This window comes from Myxocyprinus asiaticus, chromosome 39, assembly GCF_019703515.2.
Source record: "Myxocyprinus asiaticus isolate MX2 ecotype Aquarium Trade chromosome 39, UBuf_Myxa_2, whole genome shotgun sequence".
NCBI lineage: Eukaryota > Metazoa > Chordata > Actinopteri > Cypriniformes > Catostomidae > Myxocyprinus > Myxocyprinus asiaticus.
The window spans coordinates 1,555,617-1,572,575 of record NC_059382.1 but is presented as its reverse complement, the minus strand read 5'-3'; the positions used below and the strand labels follow the sequence as shown (position 1 = coordinate 1,572,575).

Here is a 16,959-nt window from a genome sequence, read left to right as displayed (position 1 = left end):
AGAGCGAGAACCACATTATAGCGACCACGAGGAGGTTACCCCATGTGACTCTACCCTCCCTAGCAACCGGGCCAATTTGGTTGCTTAGGAAACCTGGCTGGAGTCACTCAGCACGCCCTGGATTCGAACTCCAGGTGTGATAGTCAGCATCTTTACCAAAGTCATTTTATTAATAACTTTTACTTAACGCTGTTTACTTTGTGCACCAATGTAATGTAAAAATCAAAATACACAGGGTGGCCCAAAAAAAAACGGGGCCTCCTATGTTTGATTTGCTCATATCTTAAAAATGCATAAAGGTGTTTGCATGATTTTTGGCGTACTTCTACGACTTTTTGTAAGCATCAAAATCACGTCGCTGTGATGTCATCGTGAGCAACAACTTGCTATCAGTAAATCGTTTGGCCCGAACAAAAACGGGGCCACATGGCAAAAGAGAAGCACCTAAGTTTGATGCCATAAAAAACGTAGCTAAACGATTTACTAATTTATTTATTTGTAGCAAGTTGTTGCTCACGATGACGTCATTTTGTTGCTTACAAAAAGTCGTAGAAGTACGCCAAAAATCATGCAAACGCCTTTATGCATTTTTAAGATATGAGCAAATCAAACATAGAGGCCCTGTTTTTTTGGGCCACCCTGTACATCATCAAAACAACTTTTGTTCTGTGAAAATGTATTTTCTTACTCAGTATTTCTCATGTATTTTTTTATGGATTTTATTTGTGTCGTTGCTTTACAGAACATCACGTTCACAATTTTACAACAGTTTAATGAGTTTCATGTGTGTGTTTCTAATGCATGTCTGTGATATCTTTTACCTTAAAGTCTGAAGATTAGTTGCTCCTCACGTTGTTAATTGTTTGATTGGATTGAGGAACGCAATTAAACTGATTAATGGCCCCTTCAACTGATTTTGCTGTCCCGCTAATCAGATGCTGATTGAAACGACACAAAGTCCGCCAGAGTTTCTGTGTGTGTGTGTGTGTGTCGCACGGGTCATTTTGGCTTCGGGAAGTTTGCTTTTTGCTGACATGAGCAGGGTGACATCACTGTGAGACACAACTTACAGCAAGAGCGCGTGCCAGTGAGCGAGAGTGTCAGATGAGTGCTTATCCGCCAGCTTTTAACATAATTGCTCCTGGAGCTCAGAGGGAGGGGGGTTGAAAGAAAAATGGAAGTTAAAAAGAAGAAAGACACCAACAGGGTGAAACAGACGTAGATAAATGAAAAGAAAAAGGGAATGAAAGGGTGAGTGTGAAAGAGACGCAGGGGTGAAACTGGAATGAGATTCTGAACTTGAATGAATGCAGAAAACAAACAGTGTGTGTGTATTTGTGTTTCTCTTTGTGAGTGTGTGTGTGTGTGTGTGTATTTGTGTTTGTGTTTCTCTCTGTGTGTGTGTGTGTGTGTGTGTGTGTGTGTTTGTGTTTGTGTTTCTCTGTGTGTGTGTGTGTATTTGTGTTTGTGTTTCTCTTTGTGTGTGTGTGTGTATTTGTGTTTGTGTTTCTCTTTGTGTGTGTGTGTGTGTGTATATATTTGTGTTTGTTTCTGTGTGTGTGTGTGTGTGTGTGTGTGTGTGTGTGTGTGTTTGTTTGTGTTTGTCTTTGTGTGTGTGTGTATTTGTGTTTGTGTTTCTGTGTGTGTGTGTGTTTGTGTTTGTTTCTCTTTGTGTGTGTGTGTTTGTGTTTCTCTTTGTGTGTGTGTGTATATATTTGTGTTTGTGTTTCTCTGTGTGTGTGTGTTTGTGTGTATATATTTGTGTTTGTGTTTCTCTTTGTGTGTGTGTATATATTTGTGTTTGTTTCTGTGTGTGTGTGTGTGTATATATATTTGCATTTGTGTTTCTCTGTGTGTGTGTGTGTGTGTTTGTGTTTCTCTGTGTGTGTGTTTGTGTTTCTCTGTGTGTGTGTTTGTGTTTCTCTGTGTGTGTGTTTGTGTGTGTGTATATATTTGTGTTTGTGTGTTTCTGTGTGTGTGTGTATATTTTTGTTTGTGTTTCTCTGTGAATGTGTTTGTGTGTGTTTGTTTCTCTGTGTGTGAGTGTTTGTGTTTCTCTGTGAGTGTGTGTGTGTGTGTGTGTTTCTCTGTGTGTGTGTGTGTATTTGTGTGTGTATTTGTGTTTCTCTGTGAGTGTGTGTGTGTATTTTTTGTGTGTGTGTGTTTGTGTGTGTGTGTGTGTATTTGAGTGTGTTTGTGTGTGTGTGTGTGTGTGTGTGTTTGTGTTTGTGTGTTTGTGTTTCTCTGCGAGTGTGTGTATTTGTGTTTGTGTGTTTGTGTTTGTGTGTTTGTGTGTGTTTGTGTTTGTGTTTGTGTGTGTGTGTGTGTGTATTTGAGTGTGTTTGTGTGTTTGTGTGTGTGTATTTGTGTTTGTGTGTTTGTGTTTCTCTGCGAGTGTGTGTATTTGTGTTTGTGTGTTTGTGTGTGTGTGTTTGTGTTTGTGTGTGTGTGTGTGTGTATTTGAGTGTGTTTGTGTGTTTGTGTTTGTGTGTGTGTGTTTGTGTGTGTGTGTGTGTATTTGAGTGTGTTTGTGTGTGTGTGTGTGTGTGTGTGTGTATTTGTGTTTGTGTGTTTGTGTTTCTCTGCGAGTGTGTGTGTTTGTGTTTGTGTGTTTGTGTTTGTGTGTTTGTGTGTGTGTGTTTATGTGTGTGTGTGTTTGTCTGTGTTTGTGTGTGTGTGTTTGTCTGTGAGTGTGTTTGTGTGTTTGTGAGTGTGTGTGTGTGTGTGTGTGTGTGTATTTCTGTGTTTGTGTTTCTCTGTGAGTGTGTTTGTGTGTGTGTGTATATTTGTGTGTGTGTGTGTGTGTGTGTGTGTGTGTGTGTGTGTGTCTGAGAGTGCGTGTGTGTGTGTGTGTGTGTGTTTCTCGTAGAATCTTGTGAAACCTGTTAAGAGCATGTCCAGGTCGTATTTCAATCCAAAAACAAAAGAAAAGAACCCACTTTATATTAAGTGTCTTTAACTACAGTGTACTTAAGCATTTTTTTAAAGACCATTAAGATTTTGTAACATGATTTTCATGACAATTCTGCACATTTATTTTACAGATTCATGAATCATCATGAATCAGAATCACTGAGATCACATTTTTTTTTTCTCCATTCTGATGGTTGATGTGAACATTAACTGAAGCTCCTGACCCGTATCTGCATGATTTTATGCACTGCGCTGCTGCCACACGATTGGCTGATTAGATAATCACATGGATGATTGTTGGTGCCAGACGGGCTGGTTTGAGTATTTCTGGGATTTTCACACACAACAGTCTCTAGAATTTACTCCGAATGAAAAACAAAAAACATCCAGTGAGCGATGAGAGAGGTCAACAGAGAATGACCAGACTGGTTTGAACTGATAAAGTCTACAGTAACTCAGATAACCACTCTGTCCAATTGTGCGGAGAAGAATATCATCTCTGAATGCTGTTCTGAGATGCGGGTTGGTGCTGTTTTGGTAGCATGAGGGGGACCTACACAATATTAGGCAGGTGCTTTTAATGTTGTGGCTGATCGATCGGTGTAAACTTTAAAAAGTTTTTTCTTGTTTTCCAATAATAACACATAAATATTCTTTAAACAAGTTATTTTTACTTGACAAGCAAAATGGCATATGATATTAAGTCTAGTGTTCAGAGAAATCTGACAAAATTATCTTTAGCCAAAATTAATAAATGCTGTAAAAGTGTTGTTCATGGTTAGTTCATTTTGATTTCAGAGTGAAATGTGACATGGACACATTTGGATCAGAGTCTGATTAAACTGATAGAGCATTGCACTTGTGATGTAAAGGAGCGGGATATGAGTCTTGAAGATCACGCCAGTCCACATGTGAACACAAAGTGTCATAGCGGTTGTGTTTTTCATCTCACATTTGCTTTTTCTGACACTATCGGTTAGGTTTAAGGTTTAGGGTAGGGAGGTCGGTTTTCTTGATAAAACTACATTTTACTGCTCAGATAATAAACAAAAAACACATCAACAATAACCCTCTTGTATACTCTCCCCATAGACTTCTATTGTAAGTGCATTACTGTAAACACAATTTTTGTTTGCTTTTACTCACTAAGGTTGAGCTAACTAAGATTGTTGTCAAACCAGTTATGAACTATGAGTCCATATGAAATGTTCTCCAGAGCATAAATGAACCGAAAACTAATATCAAACACACTCGGGTCGGGGGCCTGGGTATCTCAGCGAGTATTGACACTGACTACCACACCTGGAGTCATGAGTTCGAATCCAGGGTGTGCTGAGTGACTCCAGCCAGGTCTCCTAAGCAACCAAATTGGCCCGGTTGCTAGGGAGGGTAGAGTCACATGGGGTAACCTCCTCGTGGTCGCTATAATGTGGTTCTCGCTCTCAATGGGGCGTGTGGTGAGTTGTGCGTGGATGCAGCGGAGAATAGCGTGAAGCCTCCACACGCGCTATGTCTCCGCGGTAACGCGCTCAACGAGCCACGTGATAAGATGCACGGATTGATGGTCTCAGACGCGGAGGCAACTGAGATTCGTCCTCCACCACCCGGATTGAGGGCGAGTCACTACACCACCACGAGGACTTAGAGCGCATTGGGAATTGGGCATTCCAAATTGGGGAGAAAAAAATAAAACACACTCTGGTCTGCACCCGAAGCTCTTGTGTGTAAACTATTTCTTTCTTTCTCTCAGACCAACATTCAGGTATTTCACGTGGCACACGTGTGTTCTGGGGATCATCGGCTGCGCAGTGATGATGTTCCTGATAAACTCAATCTACGCGTCTGCCAGTATCGCATTCATGCTGCTGTTACTGCTGTTGATTCATTACTTGAGTCCTGTGAGCAGCTGGGGGTTTATCAGCCAAGCACTGATATTCCACCAGGTACATGCGCACACACACACACACACACACACACACACACACACACACACCCTTAGTCATGCAGACTGTCCTCTGGTTGCTTGGATTGTTGCCAGGAGGAACAGTTGCCAGAAAGTTGAGCTACAGTCACCATCAGAGGGTTGCGTTCTCCCTGAGGAATATTACAACCACTTAACTTATTACGAACTCACACACACACTCACACTCTCACTCGCACACACACTCACACACACGCACATACACTCGCACACACACTCTCACACACTCACACACACGCACATACACTCGCACACACACTCTCACACACACACACACACTCACAAATACACTCGCGCACATACACTCTCACTTGCACATGCACGCACACACTCATTCACACACACACACACACTCACTCACACACACACACTCCCCCACACACACTCCCACACATATTCGTGTACACACTCGCACACACACACACACACACACACACACTTGCACATGCACGCACGCACACACACTCACTCACACACACACACACACACACTGCGCACACACACACACACACACACACACACACTCCCACACACTCTCACTCGCACACACACTCACACACACGCACATACACTCGCACACACACTCTCACACACTCACACACACGCACATACACTCGCACACACACACACACTCACAAATACACTCGCGCACATACACTCTCACTTGCACATGCACGCACGCACTCATTCACACACACACACACACTCACTCACACACACACACACTCCCCCACACACACTCCCACACATATTCGTGCACACACTCGCACACACACACACACACACACACACTTGCACATGCACGCACGCACACACACTCACTTACACACACACACACACACTGCGCACACACACACACACACACACACACACACACTCCCACACACTCTCACTCCCACACACACTCACACACACACTCACACACTACACACACACACACACACTCTCGCGCACACACACACACTCACACACATCCAGAACTTCATATTTCTTCCAGTAACAGTCTTTGATGATCAGGATAAGGTCTGGTTCATATTTATAACTTTTTTGTTTAACAGTAAAAATATCTGTTTATCCTTAAAACAAGCAACATTTTGTTGAGAAGCAAAATGACGTGTTTTTATTCATGTTTTTGGGAAGAAAAAAAAATTCAGTGCAGTTTATGCTTAAAATAATTATAATAAAAAAATATATATAATTTGTCAGTGGGGTAAAAAAAATAAATAAACCTGATTTAAAGGGGAAAAAGCTCATTTTTCTTACCTCATTGGCAAATAGTTTGTTCTTGTTTTAAGCATTAATTTTGTTATAAATTTCTCAAAACAATACAGTTTTAACACAGTATCTTAGATCATTTTACTTATTGTTTTAAGGATTTTTATATGAAAAAAAAAAAAAAATAATACTTGGTTACTTGGTAAAACAAATACGTACTGCTAATTTCATCGGACATAACTCAGAATCAGAATCTGCAGTTGTGCTGGTGGAAATGTTTGACCGATTTGATGTGATGAACTTCACAAACGTTTGCCAAATCCAGCGACTCGTTCTTCCTCACAAGTGCTGGACTGATAGAAACCTGTTCACACTGACTCCTTGACATAACACACCGACAGCCAATCAGATTACAGCTTGAGATTTTGAGAAAGTGTAGTAAAATGAAACTAGTAATTCTGTGAACCAATCAGCATTTCTCAGAACTCGTTCGACAGATTCTCGCATGTGTTTTCAGGTACGTAAATACCTGCTGATGCTGGACGTTCGTAAAGATCACGTGAAGTTCTGGAGACCTCAGGTGCTGCTGATGGTGTCGAACCCCAGGTCCAGTGTGGGACTGATCACCTTCATCAATGACATCAAGAAGAGTGGACTGTATGTACTGGGACACGTGCAGCTGGGAGACCTGGGTGAGAATGTATGAACAGATATTACAGCCCAGGTGGCACAGATGGACGAGTGGATATTATTGTCTGTGGGAATACGCCACAGAAGCTGTACATGAACATTAAGATGAGAATAACCTGGAATATTCCTTCAATAATCTCTCTCTCTCTCTGTAGACATTCTGCCGTCTGATCCTCTGCAGTCTCAGTATGACTCCTGGTTGTCTCTGGTGGATCATTTGAATATTAAAGCGTTTGTGAATCTCACGCTGGCGGACTCGATCAGACATGGAGTTCAGCACCTGCTGTTCATATCAGGACTCGGTGAGACACACACACACTTCATATGAGTTAGGGCTGGACCGTATGATGAAGATCTTATATTACAGAGTGAGTGATTTTATATCAAGTAACTTTATATAAATTACAATGTAGCTGTTTTTGGAAACATTGAATTAAAAACATTACAAATGAAAGGTACTTCATCTCATTTAATGGTCTTGATGGAAGCAAACCAAAAGTTTCTAAACAAATGAATGATACAGTATATACTGTAGTGTATAGCATCAGTGCAAAAACAAACAACAACAACAACAAAATACTGTAAATAAAAGAATAAATCATCCTTAATCAATATAGATTTGTCTTGTAGGCCATTAAAAATATGTAAACATCCTGAACGCTCAGAGACCCAAGCATAGAGTTCAATGATGAATTGGGGTGAATTTTGTGTGCCTTTAGAAAACAATGGCAGTCTGTTGGAAAAATATTGATTTTAAGCATATTTTGCTCCACCGTACTATTGTGTGACTTTAGCAAGCTGTGACATTCAGTATACAATTTTTTCCCCGTTGTGATGCAGTTTAGACACACACACACACACACACACACACTCTCACACTCTCACACACACTGTCACACTCCCACTCGCACACACACACACACTCTCTCACGCTCTAACACACACTGTCACACTCTCAGTCTCTCACACACACACACACACACACACAAGCGCACACTCATACTTACGCACACACACGCTGTCACACACGCACACACGCAAACACACGCACACTCACACACACACTCACACACACAAGCACACACTCTCACACACAGTCACACTCTCACACACACACACACTCTCTCACACTCTAACACACACTGTCACACTCTCACTCCCCCACACACACTGTCACACTCTCACACACACTGTCACACTCACACTCACACACACCGTCACACTCTCACACACACCGTCACACTCTCACACACACCGTCACACTGTCACACACACTGTTACACACACACACACTCACATGCAAGCACACACACTCTCACACACACACACTCTCTCACATGCACACACACGCACACACACACTCACACACACACTCTCACATGCACACACACTCACACACACACTCTCTCACACACACTGTCACACACACACTCGCACACATAGTAATTTCAGATATAATTTCTTAATATCTTATTCCATTTTACTCCTTAAATAAATGTAACTAGCTTTATGAATGATTAGATCTTTTTACTAGAAAACAAGAAAAATATATTGATTCAGAAAAGGAGTTTTTGCAGTGCAGTTTCACAGAGTTAATAACAAAAGACTGGAAACAGTGATGCATTATTAGTATGATTTAATGAGCCACATTTAAAGCCATTGTAAAATTACAAACTCATATTCCCAAGATAGTACCATAGTTTTTTGCTTTAATATGTATATATAAAAAAGGAATTATGATTTATTAAATAAGCAATGTCTGCTTACTGTTGTTCACTAAATGGTCCGTCGTTACGGACGGGACGGTTGTGAAAGCAACACTTACTTGATGAGGGGGAAATCAAAACACTAAAATGCTGACTATCACTCCTGGAGTTGTGAGTTCGAATCCTGGGCGTGCTGAGTGACTGCAGTCAGGTCTCCTAAGCAACCAAATTGGCCCGGTTGCTAGGGAGGGTAGAGTCACATGGGGTAACCTCCTCATGGTCGTGATTAGTGGTTCTCGCTCTCAATCGCGGAGAGTAGCATGAGCCTCCACATGCTGTGAGTCTCCGCGGTGTCATGCACAACGAGTCACATGATAAGATGCACGGATTGAGATGAGTAACTGCACCACCACGAGGACCTACTAAGTAGTGGGAATTGGGCATTATTTCTGGATTGTGCATTTCAATTCACAAAGTTTTTCCTCATGTCCACTTTCGTCATGTCTCCATCGCAATTTTCTGTATTCCCGATCTAAAGTGGAAGAATACTAGTTTAGACTGAACATGTTCTGATGTCTGGACTTTATCTGCAAGTGTCTATGATAATTTATTGAAATGGTTCGATATATACTGGTCATGGGTACTTCATGAGTTTTCACTGCAAATGCTGGAATTGCCATTGTAGCTCTGTGATTGGCCAAAATGTTCGACTTCTCTGAAATCCTCTACTTTTCCCTGTGGAGCACGGATGCTCGACCTCTGGCCTACTTTCTGTAAGATCTGAATTTCTGCGTTTTAAATTTTACAATATTGAAATCTATATCGAATTAATGTAAAAAATGTTATTTAATTTTTTTTTTTCTCCCCTTTTCTCCCCAATTTGGAATGCCCAATTCCCAATGCGCTCTAAGTCCTCGTGGTGGCGTAGTGACTCGCCTCGATCCGTCTGAGACTGTCAATCCGCACATCTTATCACGTGACATGTTGAGCATGTTACTGCGGAGACGTAGCACGTGTGGAGGCTTCACGCTATTCTCCGCGGCATCCACGCACAACTCACCACACACCCCACTGAGAGCAAACCACATTATAGTGACCATGTGGAGGTTACCCCATGTGACTCTATGCTCCCTAGCAACCGGGCCAATTTGGTTGCTTAGGAGACCTGGCTGGAGTCACTCAGCACATCCTGGATTTGAACTCACGACTCCAGGTGTGATAGTCAGCATCAATACACACTGAGATACCCAGGCCCCCGAATTTTACAATATTGAATTTCTTCTTCAGCTGTAATTTTATAAACAGAATATTTACAGCTAATTTCACCTCTAAAAAATCCAGAACACAAAATCTACTGTTTAAAAATACAAATCTATAAAATAAGCCACAAAAAATTTTTTTTGTCATTTATCTAGCTCTATAAGATTGAAGGTGGTTTGTCTAGTTGTAGTTTAGGGCAGTGCACTGTATTTTAAACATTTTCAAAAAAAGCTTCACATCTTTTTTTACTATTTCAGTAAATCTCACAAAAACGTGTCCTCTCACTAACAAAATTGAAAGAAAAAAGTTATATATTTTTTTCTTGACAAATGAGCATATTTCCCCTCCAAATTATCATTAATATAATGCATCCCAGTGTTTTCATTTTAAGGTTTTTTTTTTTGTGTGTGCAACTTTTAAGTATTTTGTTTAATTATTATACAACACAGTTTGCACAGATTAAATCAGGGGTATTTAAACTGGGGACCCCCAGGGGGTGCTAGGGGGTCCGTGAAAAAATTCAGAGAAACGTGAACAAATATTGACATCATTTAACATTTTTACTGTTAATTCTGAAAACTTTAGAATAATCACAATTATTTTAGTGTATTGATGACAGCCATAGTAAAAAATAAACAGAAATAAAAATAAAAATAAATCAGAATATTATAAAAAAAAAATATATATTAGTAAGAAATAAGGGCTGTAATTTGAGATTGACCGATTAGTGAATTTTTAGAAAAATGTATAAAATCCCAAAAGCAGTTTATTGTGAAACCAAAATCCCAATAATAACCAGAGAAATGAGAATTTGGTGCATAATGCAGGACTTTTAATTATAAACATGCCCGAAACAAACCAGGACTCTTATTTTGAAATGATAGAGACTTGGCTCCGTTACAATGCTCAATATGTATGTATTTACCAAATATAACTTTTTATAGCCTAAATATTCACCAGATGAAACGTTTTTTTATGTATATATTTCACCAGATGAGATTGATTTGATGAGTAAAAAATATTAAAATAGAATATCAGCAACTATCGACACAGATTAATGGATAAAAAAATGATATATCTCTCTACCTCTAGTTGTAATTCACTATTCTCTAGAAAAGCTGCTTTGAAACAATATTTATCATTTTATTGTATACTTTAACAAATGTATTCATATAGTGCTTTTCACAATAAATATAAATATTTAAAATAAACTATTATTTTTATTATGTTTGGAATTGAATTCAAATGTTATTTGTCTTCGGGTTTATACATAACATTACTCCATAAGAAAGATACACTGTCAACTTAATAAAAAGTAAGCATTTTCCAGATAATATTTCAATAATTCCTTGTGGCTTTAGTACAATGACCATATAAAAGCCAGTTATTTAATTTTGCATATAAGAGCCTTTAAAATCTTTACTCACACAGCGGGTCTCTCGTCATCACACCATCATACGGCCTGCCCTAATACAAGCACTCTTTTCCTTGTGTAATCTGGTATTTCACTCTGTTTCCATGTTTGCTTTTATTGTTTTTGTCATCTTCTCTAGGTGGTATGAGACCCAATACTCTTGTTCTTGGTTTCTATGATGACATCCCGCCTCAGGACCGACTCCAGGACTCCACACTGTCACTTGCCAAATCCTCGGACAATTCCGTTCAAGCTGACGACCCGGAAGAACACGACGATCCACCGTTCCACTTTCCACCTGTGCGTGGGGGTGTGGTTACACACAGGGGCGGAGTTTGGGGCGGGAAATCTCTCGGGCCTCAAGAGTATGTGTGCATAATCGCGGACGCCGTTAAGATGCTGAAGAACGTAGCGTTAGCGCGATACTTCGGACAGTTTGATCAGAGTCTAGCGCTCCAGAGTCCAGTATTCGTTGACGTCTGGCCGGTGAATCTCTTGCGACCAGACAGCGCCGCGTATGTCGACACGTGCTCGCTTTTTTTGCTACAGCTCGCCTGCATTCTTAACATGACGAGGGCGTGGCACAAAGCCAAGCTCCGCCTCTTTCTTTGCGTGGAGGCGGGGCGTAGCCTCAAAGCGACCGAACAGAAACTCGGACTTCTCCTGAAAGAACTCCGCATGAAGGCAGACATCTGTACGGTACCCTGGGATTCCGAAGTCGCCCTTCACTGGCAGCGTCAGACGCACTCGGAAATGGAAGAGCCAGAGGACGAGGAGGGCGGAGTCGAGGCTGACAAGTTGTTCGCGAATAGTTTCCCGAGCAACACCTTGCGAGTGTCAGACGAGTATTTGCAGGCTGTTAATAAACTCATTCTGGGCCAGCCGCTCCTATCACCTGCCGTACGCTTCCTGTACTTGCCCCGCCCTCCCGCGGACACAAGTCGTTACCATGACTACCTGCGTCAGCTAGAACTGCTCACGCGCGACTTGGGCCCGACCCTCTTGATTCACGGGGTCACGCCAGTTATTACCACCGACCTTTGAACCTTTGTTAGTTTTGACGTCATGCGTACACCGTACGATAAACGATTCCTGACATTTCGAAGAGAGGGAGATACGAAACTCTTTTATTATTAATATTGCTCAAATTTTCTTGTGTGACTGGTTTAAGCACTTCACATGGTTACTTTAGAAAAGAGAGAGAGAGAGAGATTTCCACGCGAAAAACGTGTTCGCCTAGTTTCAAATTTTACATTCCAGTTCTTCTCTCTTCTTTCTCAATTCCTTAATTTTTCCTTTTTCGGATTGTAACTTGACAAAGCAGGTGAAAATTTTGAGAATGTCGAATTCTAGAATCCTGCACATGAATGTTGTCGATTTTGAGCTTACGAATCTTGGTACTATTCCTAAATATTTTTCCTAATGATGTCAGCAAAGACTGTTTGGGAATATTATATGACATTTTTAGCCACTCCAGAAGTATTTTGCGTTTTCACACCATAACATCAAAGATGTGCAAGTGTGTTTGTTTACTTAAAGCAATAATGGATGTTGTTTTTACAGTAAAGACTCTGTTGCCTTCAGCGTAACCGCTGCCATTTTATACGGTTTTGTCAACGAGTTCGACGTTTTGTTGATCATGAAACCAAAGTGCTTTTTTGTTTGTGTCGTGTGTGTGTGTGTTTGTGGGTTCTTGACAAAAACACACAAACACATACACAACTTACAAACCTGATAATATACCTCCAGATGCACGTACGACAGCACACACTATTTGTTTGTATTGTTTTTAATATGAAATCATTTTAAGCACTATAAAATTATATAGAAAATGAAATTGTTTAATAATTGAATAAACAATGTTTGCTTACTGTTGTTCACTAAATGCTTTGGTTCACTTTGTTTGTTTAGATTGAAGTTTATGGCACATCACAGTATTTTATGGTCTTTCCAGAAACTATTATTGAAACTATTATTTAACTATTGTAAAACTATTATTTGGGTACATTTCACAAAGTACATGTCCTAGTCACATTACACCCCAAAATAAAATAAAAAATGCATTTTATTTTCAACAAATACGCAGTTTTCCCACAAATTCACATTTAAATAATTCATTCCAATTTGTTACTTTTGAGTTTGTTAATCTAATTATTCTTAATGTTGATTTTCATTATTTTCATTACTGTAATAGTCATTTTTAGTCAAGGAAACAATATGGAAATTCAGTTATTTTAATTGATTTAAATCAGCATAAATTTAAGGTGGCGAATATTAACATTACCATGATGTGTAAATTCTTTATAATTTATAATATAGTAAATATAATTATAAATATAAATGCATTTATCAATTATTAATTTAAATAACACATTTATATATATATATATAAAAACTATATTTCTATTTATTTATTTTTTGCATAACAGTAATGTAAATTTGGGGGGAAATGCGCTTAATTGCGTCATGACAATGTCACAATGCAAATAAATAAATCTGAATTAAAAATTAATAAATACTGAATTAAAATAGGCTCCATTTCCTTTAATCAAGATGTCATTTCTTATTTCTTTCTTTTGTTTTTTGCTGTGAAATGTTACCCAGACATGTTTGTGATGATGGGTTTTATGAAATTAACCCATTTATGATTAAAAATAAAATAAATGTAATAACTTCCTCCATCTTTGAAACAACGCTTGTTTTCTGCTAATGTAACCAAGACTGTGTAGGTGGGGAAAATATTAACCAATAATATCATTTCCTAACATCCATGATACAATCAAATCCCAATTAATAAAATCAAGTCCCACCCTTAATTTCCCACTGAATATAATTTTCACTCTGAATTATGTATCATTATGGAAGGTAAATGATAAATGTCACATTTTTAAAGGTATTAAAGACAAGTTTTAAGCAAAAACTTGCATGTGAGAAACTGTGTGCATGTACTGTAAGAGAGAGATGATAAACTGGTCAGTTGAAGGACTCTTACCTGATCTAAAGGAGGTCAAATGGCTATTTGGAGTGCGTCCAGTGTGTGTGTGTGTGTGTGTGTGTGTGTGTGAGTGTGTGTGTGTGTGTGTGTGTGTGTGTGTGTGTGTGTGTGTGTGTGTGTGAGTGTGTGTGTGTGATGGTAGATTTAAGAGCAGGACATAGAGAATTAGAAAATGTTCTTTTAGGGCACCCCAGTCCAATTATCTTTTAAAGTTGAGATCTACGCAATCTATTTTCATTGATTTAAGTCTCTTTTAATACCTGTTCTGTTATTTACAGTCAGATTAATTCAAACACATAGCACGGATGTAGTAAAGAAACTGCTCAACTGAAACACGTTCGCTGAACAGCCACTGTTCTTAAAGAGACAGTACTATTTTAACGTTTGTTATACATAATGTAAACTCAGTGTAAATACTACAAATTATGCATACAAAATGCATATAAAGGTTCCATAATAAATTATGAAATATTTAAACTTTATTAAACACTTTAAATATTGATGAATTAACAAATACAGCAGGCTCCTACAGTATCTGTTCAATGGTTTGGTGAAATTCGGCAAAGAGTTCAGGCAGTTCTGGCTCACACTGCCATATCTTTTCAACTCATCTGAATGATGGGGTGTGTTCCATTCAGGAGTGATCATTCCTACACTCTATTTCCTTCAGTGACTTTACCCTAAATTGTGAGAGCTTCGAAGGGCTGAGAGGTGTGGGGCTTAAAAATAGTGGTCATTTGGTCATTTTTGGGGAAATTCTGTTTGGAACGACACTACAGCTTGCCTACCATTATTATTCTTCCATCGAAAAGCCCTGCGAAGACATCATTTAAGCCTTTTCAAAGTGTCCAAAAATCCCCAAGACTACAGAATACAGAATATTTACAGAATATTTAAATGAGTGATTTACACACAAGCCCTTTAATCTGCTTGAAGATGCTCTCTACTTACTTTTACTTACTGTAAAACCTCTTAAAATGTTTAAAAAAAACTCAAAAAAGCAAATGACTAACATTAAAGTTTGTCTCGACATCTAGTTTAATCAGTACTTTTGAACCACACAAAGTAAAATATCAATATTTCAATATTATCAATAGTATAATAAATCCATCCACAGCATGCGTCCATCCATCCACAGCATCCATGCATCCATCCATCCATAGCATCCATCCACAGCATCCATCCATCCATCCACAGCATCCATCCATCCATCCACAGCATCCATCCATACATCCACAGCATCCATCTACAGCATCCATCCATCCATCCACAGCATCCATCCATACATCCACAGCATCCATCTACAGCATTCATCCATCCATCCACAGCATCCATCCATCCATCCACAGCATCCATCCATACATCCACAGCATCCATCTACAGCATTCATCCATCCATAGCATTCATTCATCCACAGCATCCATCCATCCACAGCATCCATCCATCCATCCACAGCATCCATCCATCCATCCATCCACAGCATCCATCCATCCATCCACAGCATCCATCCATCCATCCACAGCATCCGTCCATACATCCACAGCATCCATCCACAGCATCCATCCATCCACAGCATCCATCCATCCATCCATCCACAGCATCCACAGCATGCATCCATCCATCCATCCATAGCATCCATCCATCCATCCATAGCATCCATCCATCCATCCATCCATCCATCCACAGCATGCATCCATCCACAGCATCCATCCATCCCTCCATCCATCCATCGCATCCATCCATCCATCCATCCACAGCATCCATCCATCCATAGCATCCATCCATCCATCCACAGCATCCATCCATCCATCCACAGCATCCATCCATCCATCCACAGCATCCATCCATCGCATCCATCCACAGCATCCATCCATCCCTCCATCCACAACATCCATCCATCCATCCATCCATCCCTCCCTCCCTCCCTTGTTTTTTCTTCTTCCATCGTTTTATTTTCTCTCTCTTGTATTCTGAAATGCACTGAAGTGTTTTTCTGCCCTCCTGATATTTCTAACCCCCTTGTCGTCTTCTCCCTCCCTTTTTCTTTCTGTCTCTCTGTAATTACTGTCGCTCTGTGATGGGATTGTTTTTCTCAGGTGAGCGCGCCCAGTTCTCATCGCTGTGGGAACAGCTCGACACTAAATTATAACTTTTGCTCCATAACAGAGCCGAGCGAAAGAACCACTGTGCTAAAAAAAGAAAGAGAGTGAACGGCAGAACGAACATCTTAATTGTTTCTGTTTGTTTGTTTGGGGGTGTTGTGGGTAATTAGCACATTGTGAGAGAAGCGTGAATAAGTGCACAAAACTCGTCAGGCGGAAAAAACTCATGTTCATTTAGAGTTCAACCCCTGCTGCTGTAAACGCTCACATATACACACCTGCAAAAACAAGACCATTTTCACACACTCCGCATGTGTCTGGATCTTGGAGACTCTATTGTTTTTTTTTTAATATATATACTTATGCTTAAAGCAAATTAGACTGAAGTCAACGTTAAACCACAACTGACTCAATTTTCTGTTCTTATTGTGAACCTTTTATCAGTTCAATTCATGTTTGTCTTCAGAATCTTTCATCAAAGTTGATAAATATCTGAATGGCCTGATCACTCTGTAAATGCATCATATGATCAATGTGAAATTGTAAACTCTGTTTCATGGTGACTTTAAGTGTTGTGTACAGTTTAGAATAGATTATTATGTTTAGAGCTGAGAGTTCAGTAACATTGAAATGATGCATCCCATATGTCAAAGTCAGGTTGCGAAATCGTTCAATGGGGACCC

The 16,959-nt window shown here is 39.7% G+C and overlaps 1 protein-coding gene across 1 annotated transcript in view; it reads left to right on the top strand.

Annotated features, from left to right (window-relative positions):
- Positions 1-13,064, top strand: part of zgc:153039 (uncharacterized protein LOC767698 homolog) — a 51,837-nt gene extending 38,773 nt beyond the window's left edge. Inside the window, exons 10-13 of the mRNA XM_051679497.1 lie at positions 4,664-4,856; positions 6,627-6,801; positions 6,955-7,101; positions 11,319-13,064. Coding sequence (XP_051535457.1) covers positions 4,664-4,856; positions 6,627-6,801; positions 6,955-7,101; positions 11,319-12,223 — 1,420 coding nt within the window. The 3' untranslated portion in view covers positions 12,224-13,064. The remainder of the gene's footprint in view (positions 1-4,663; positions 4,857-6,626; positions 6,802-6,954; positions 7,102-11,318) is intronic.
- Positions 13,065-16,959: the final 3,895 nt, after the last annotated feature.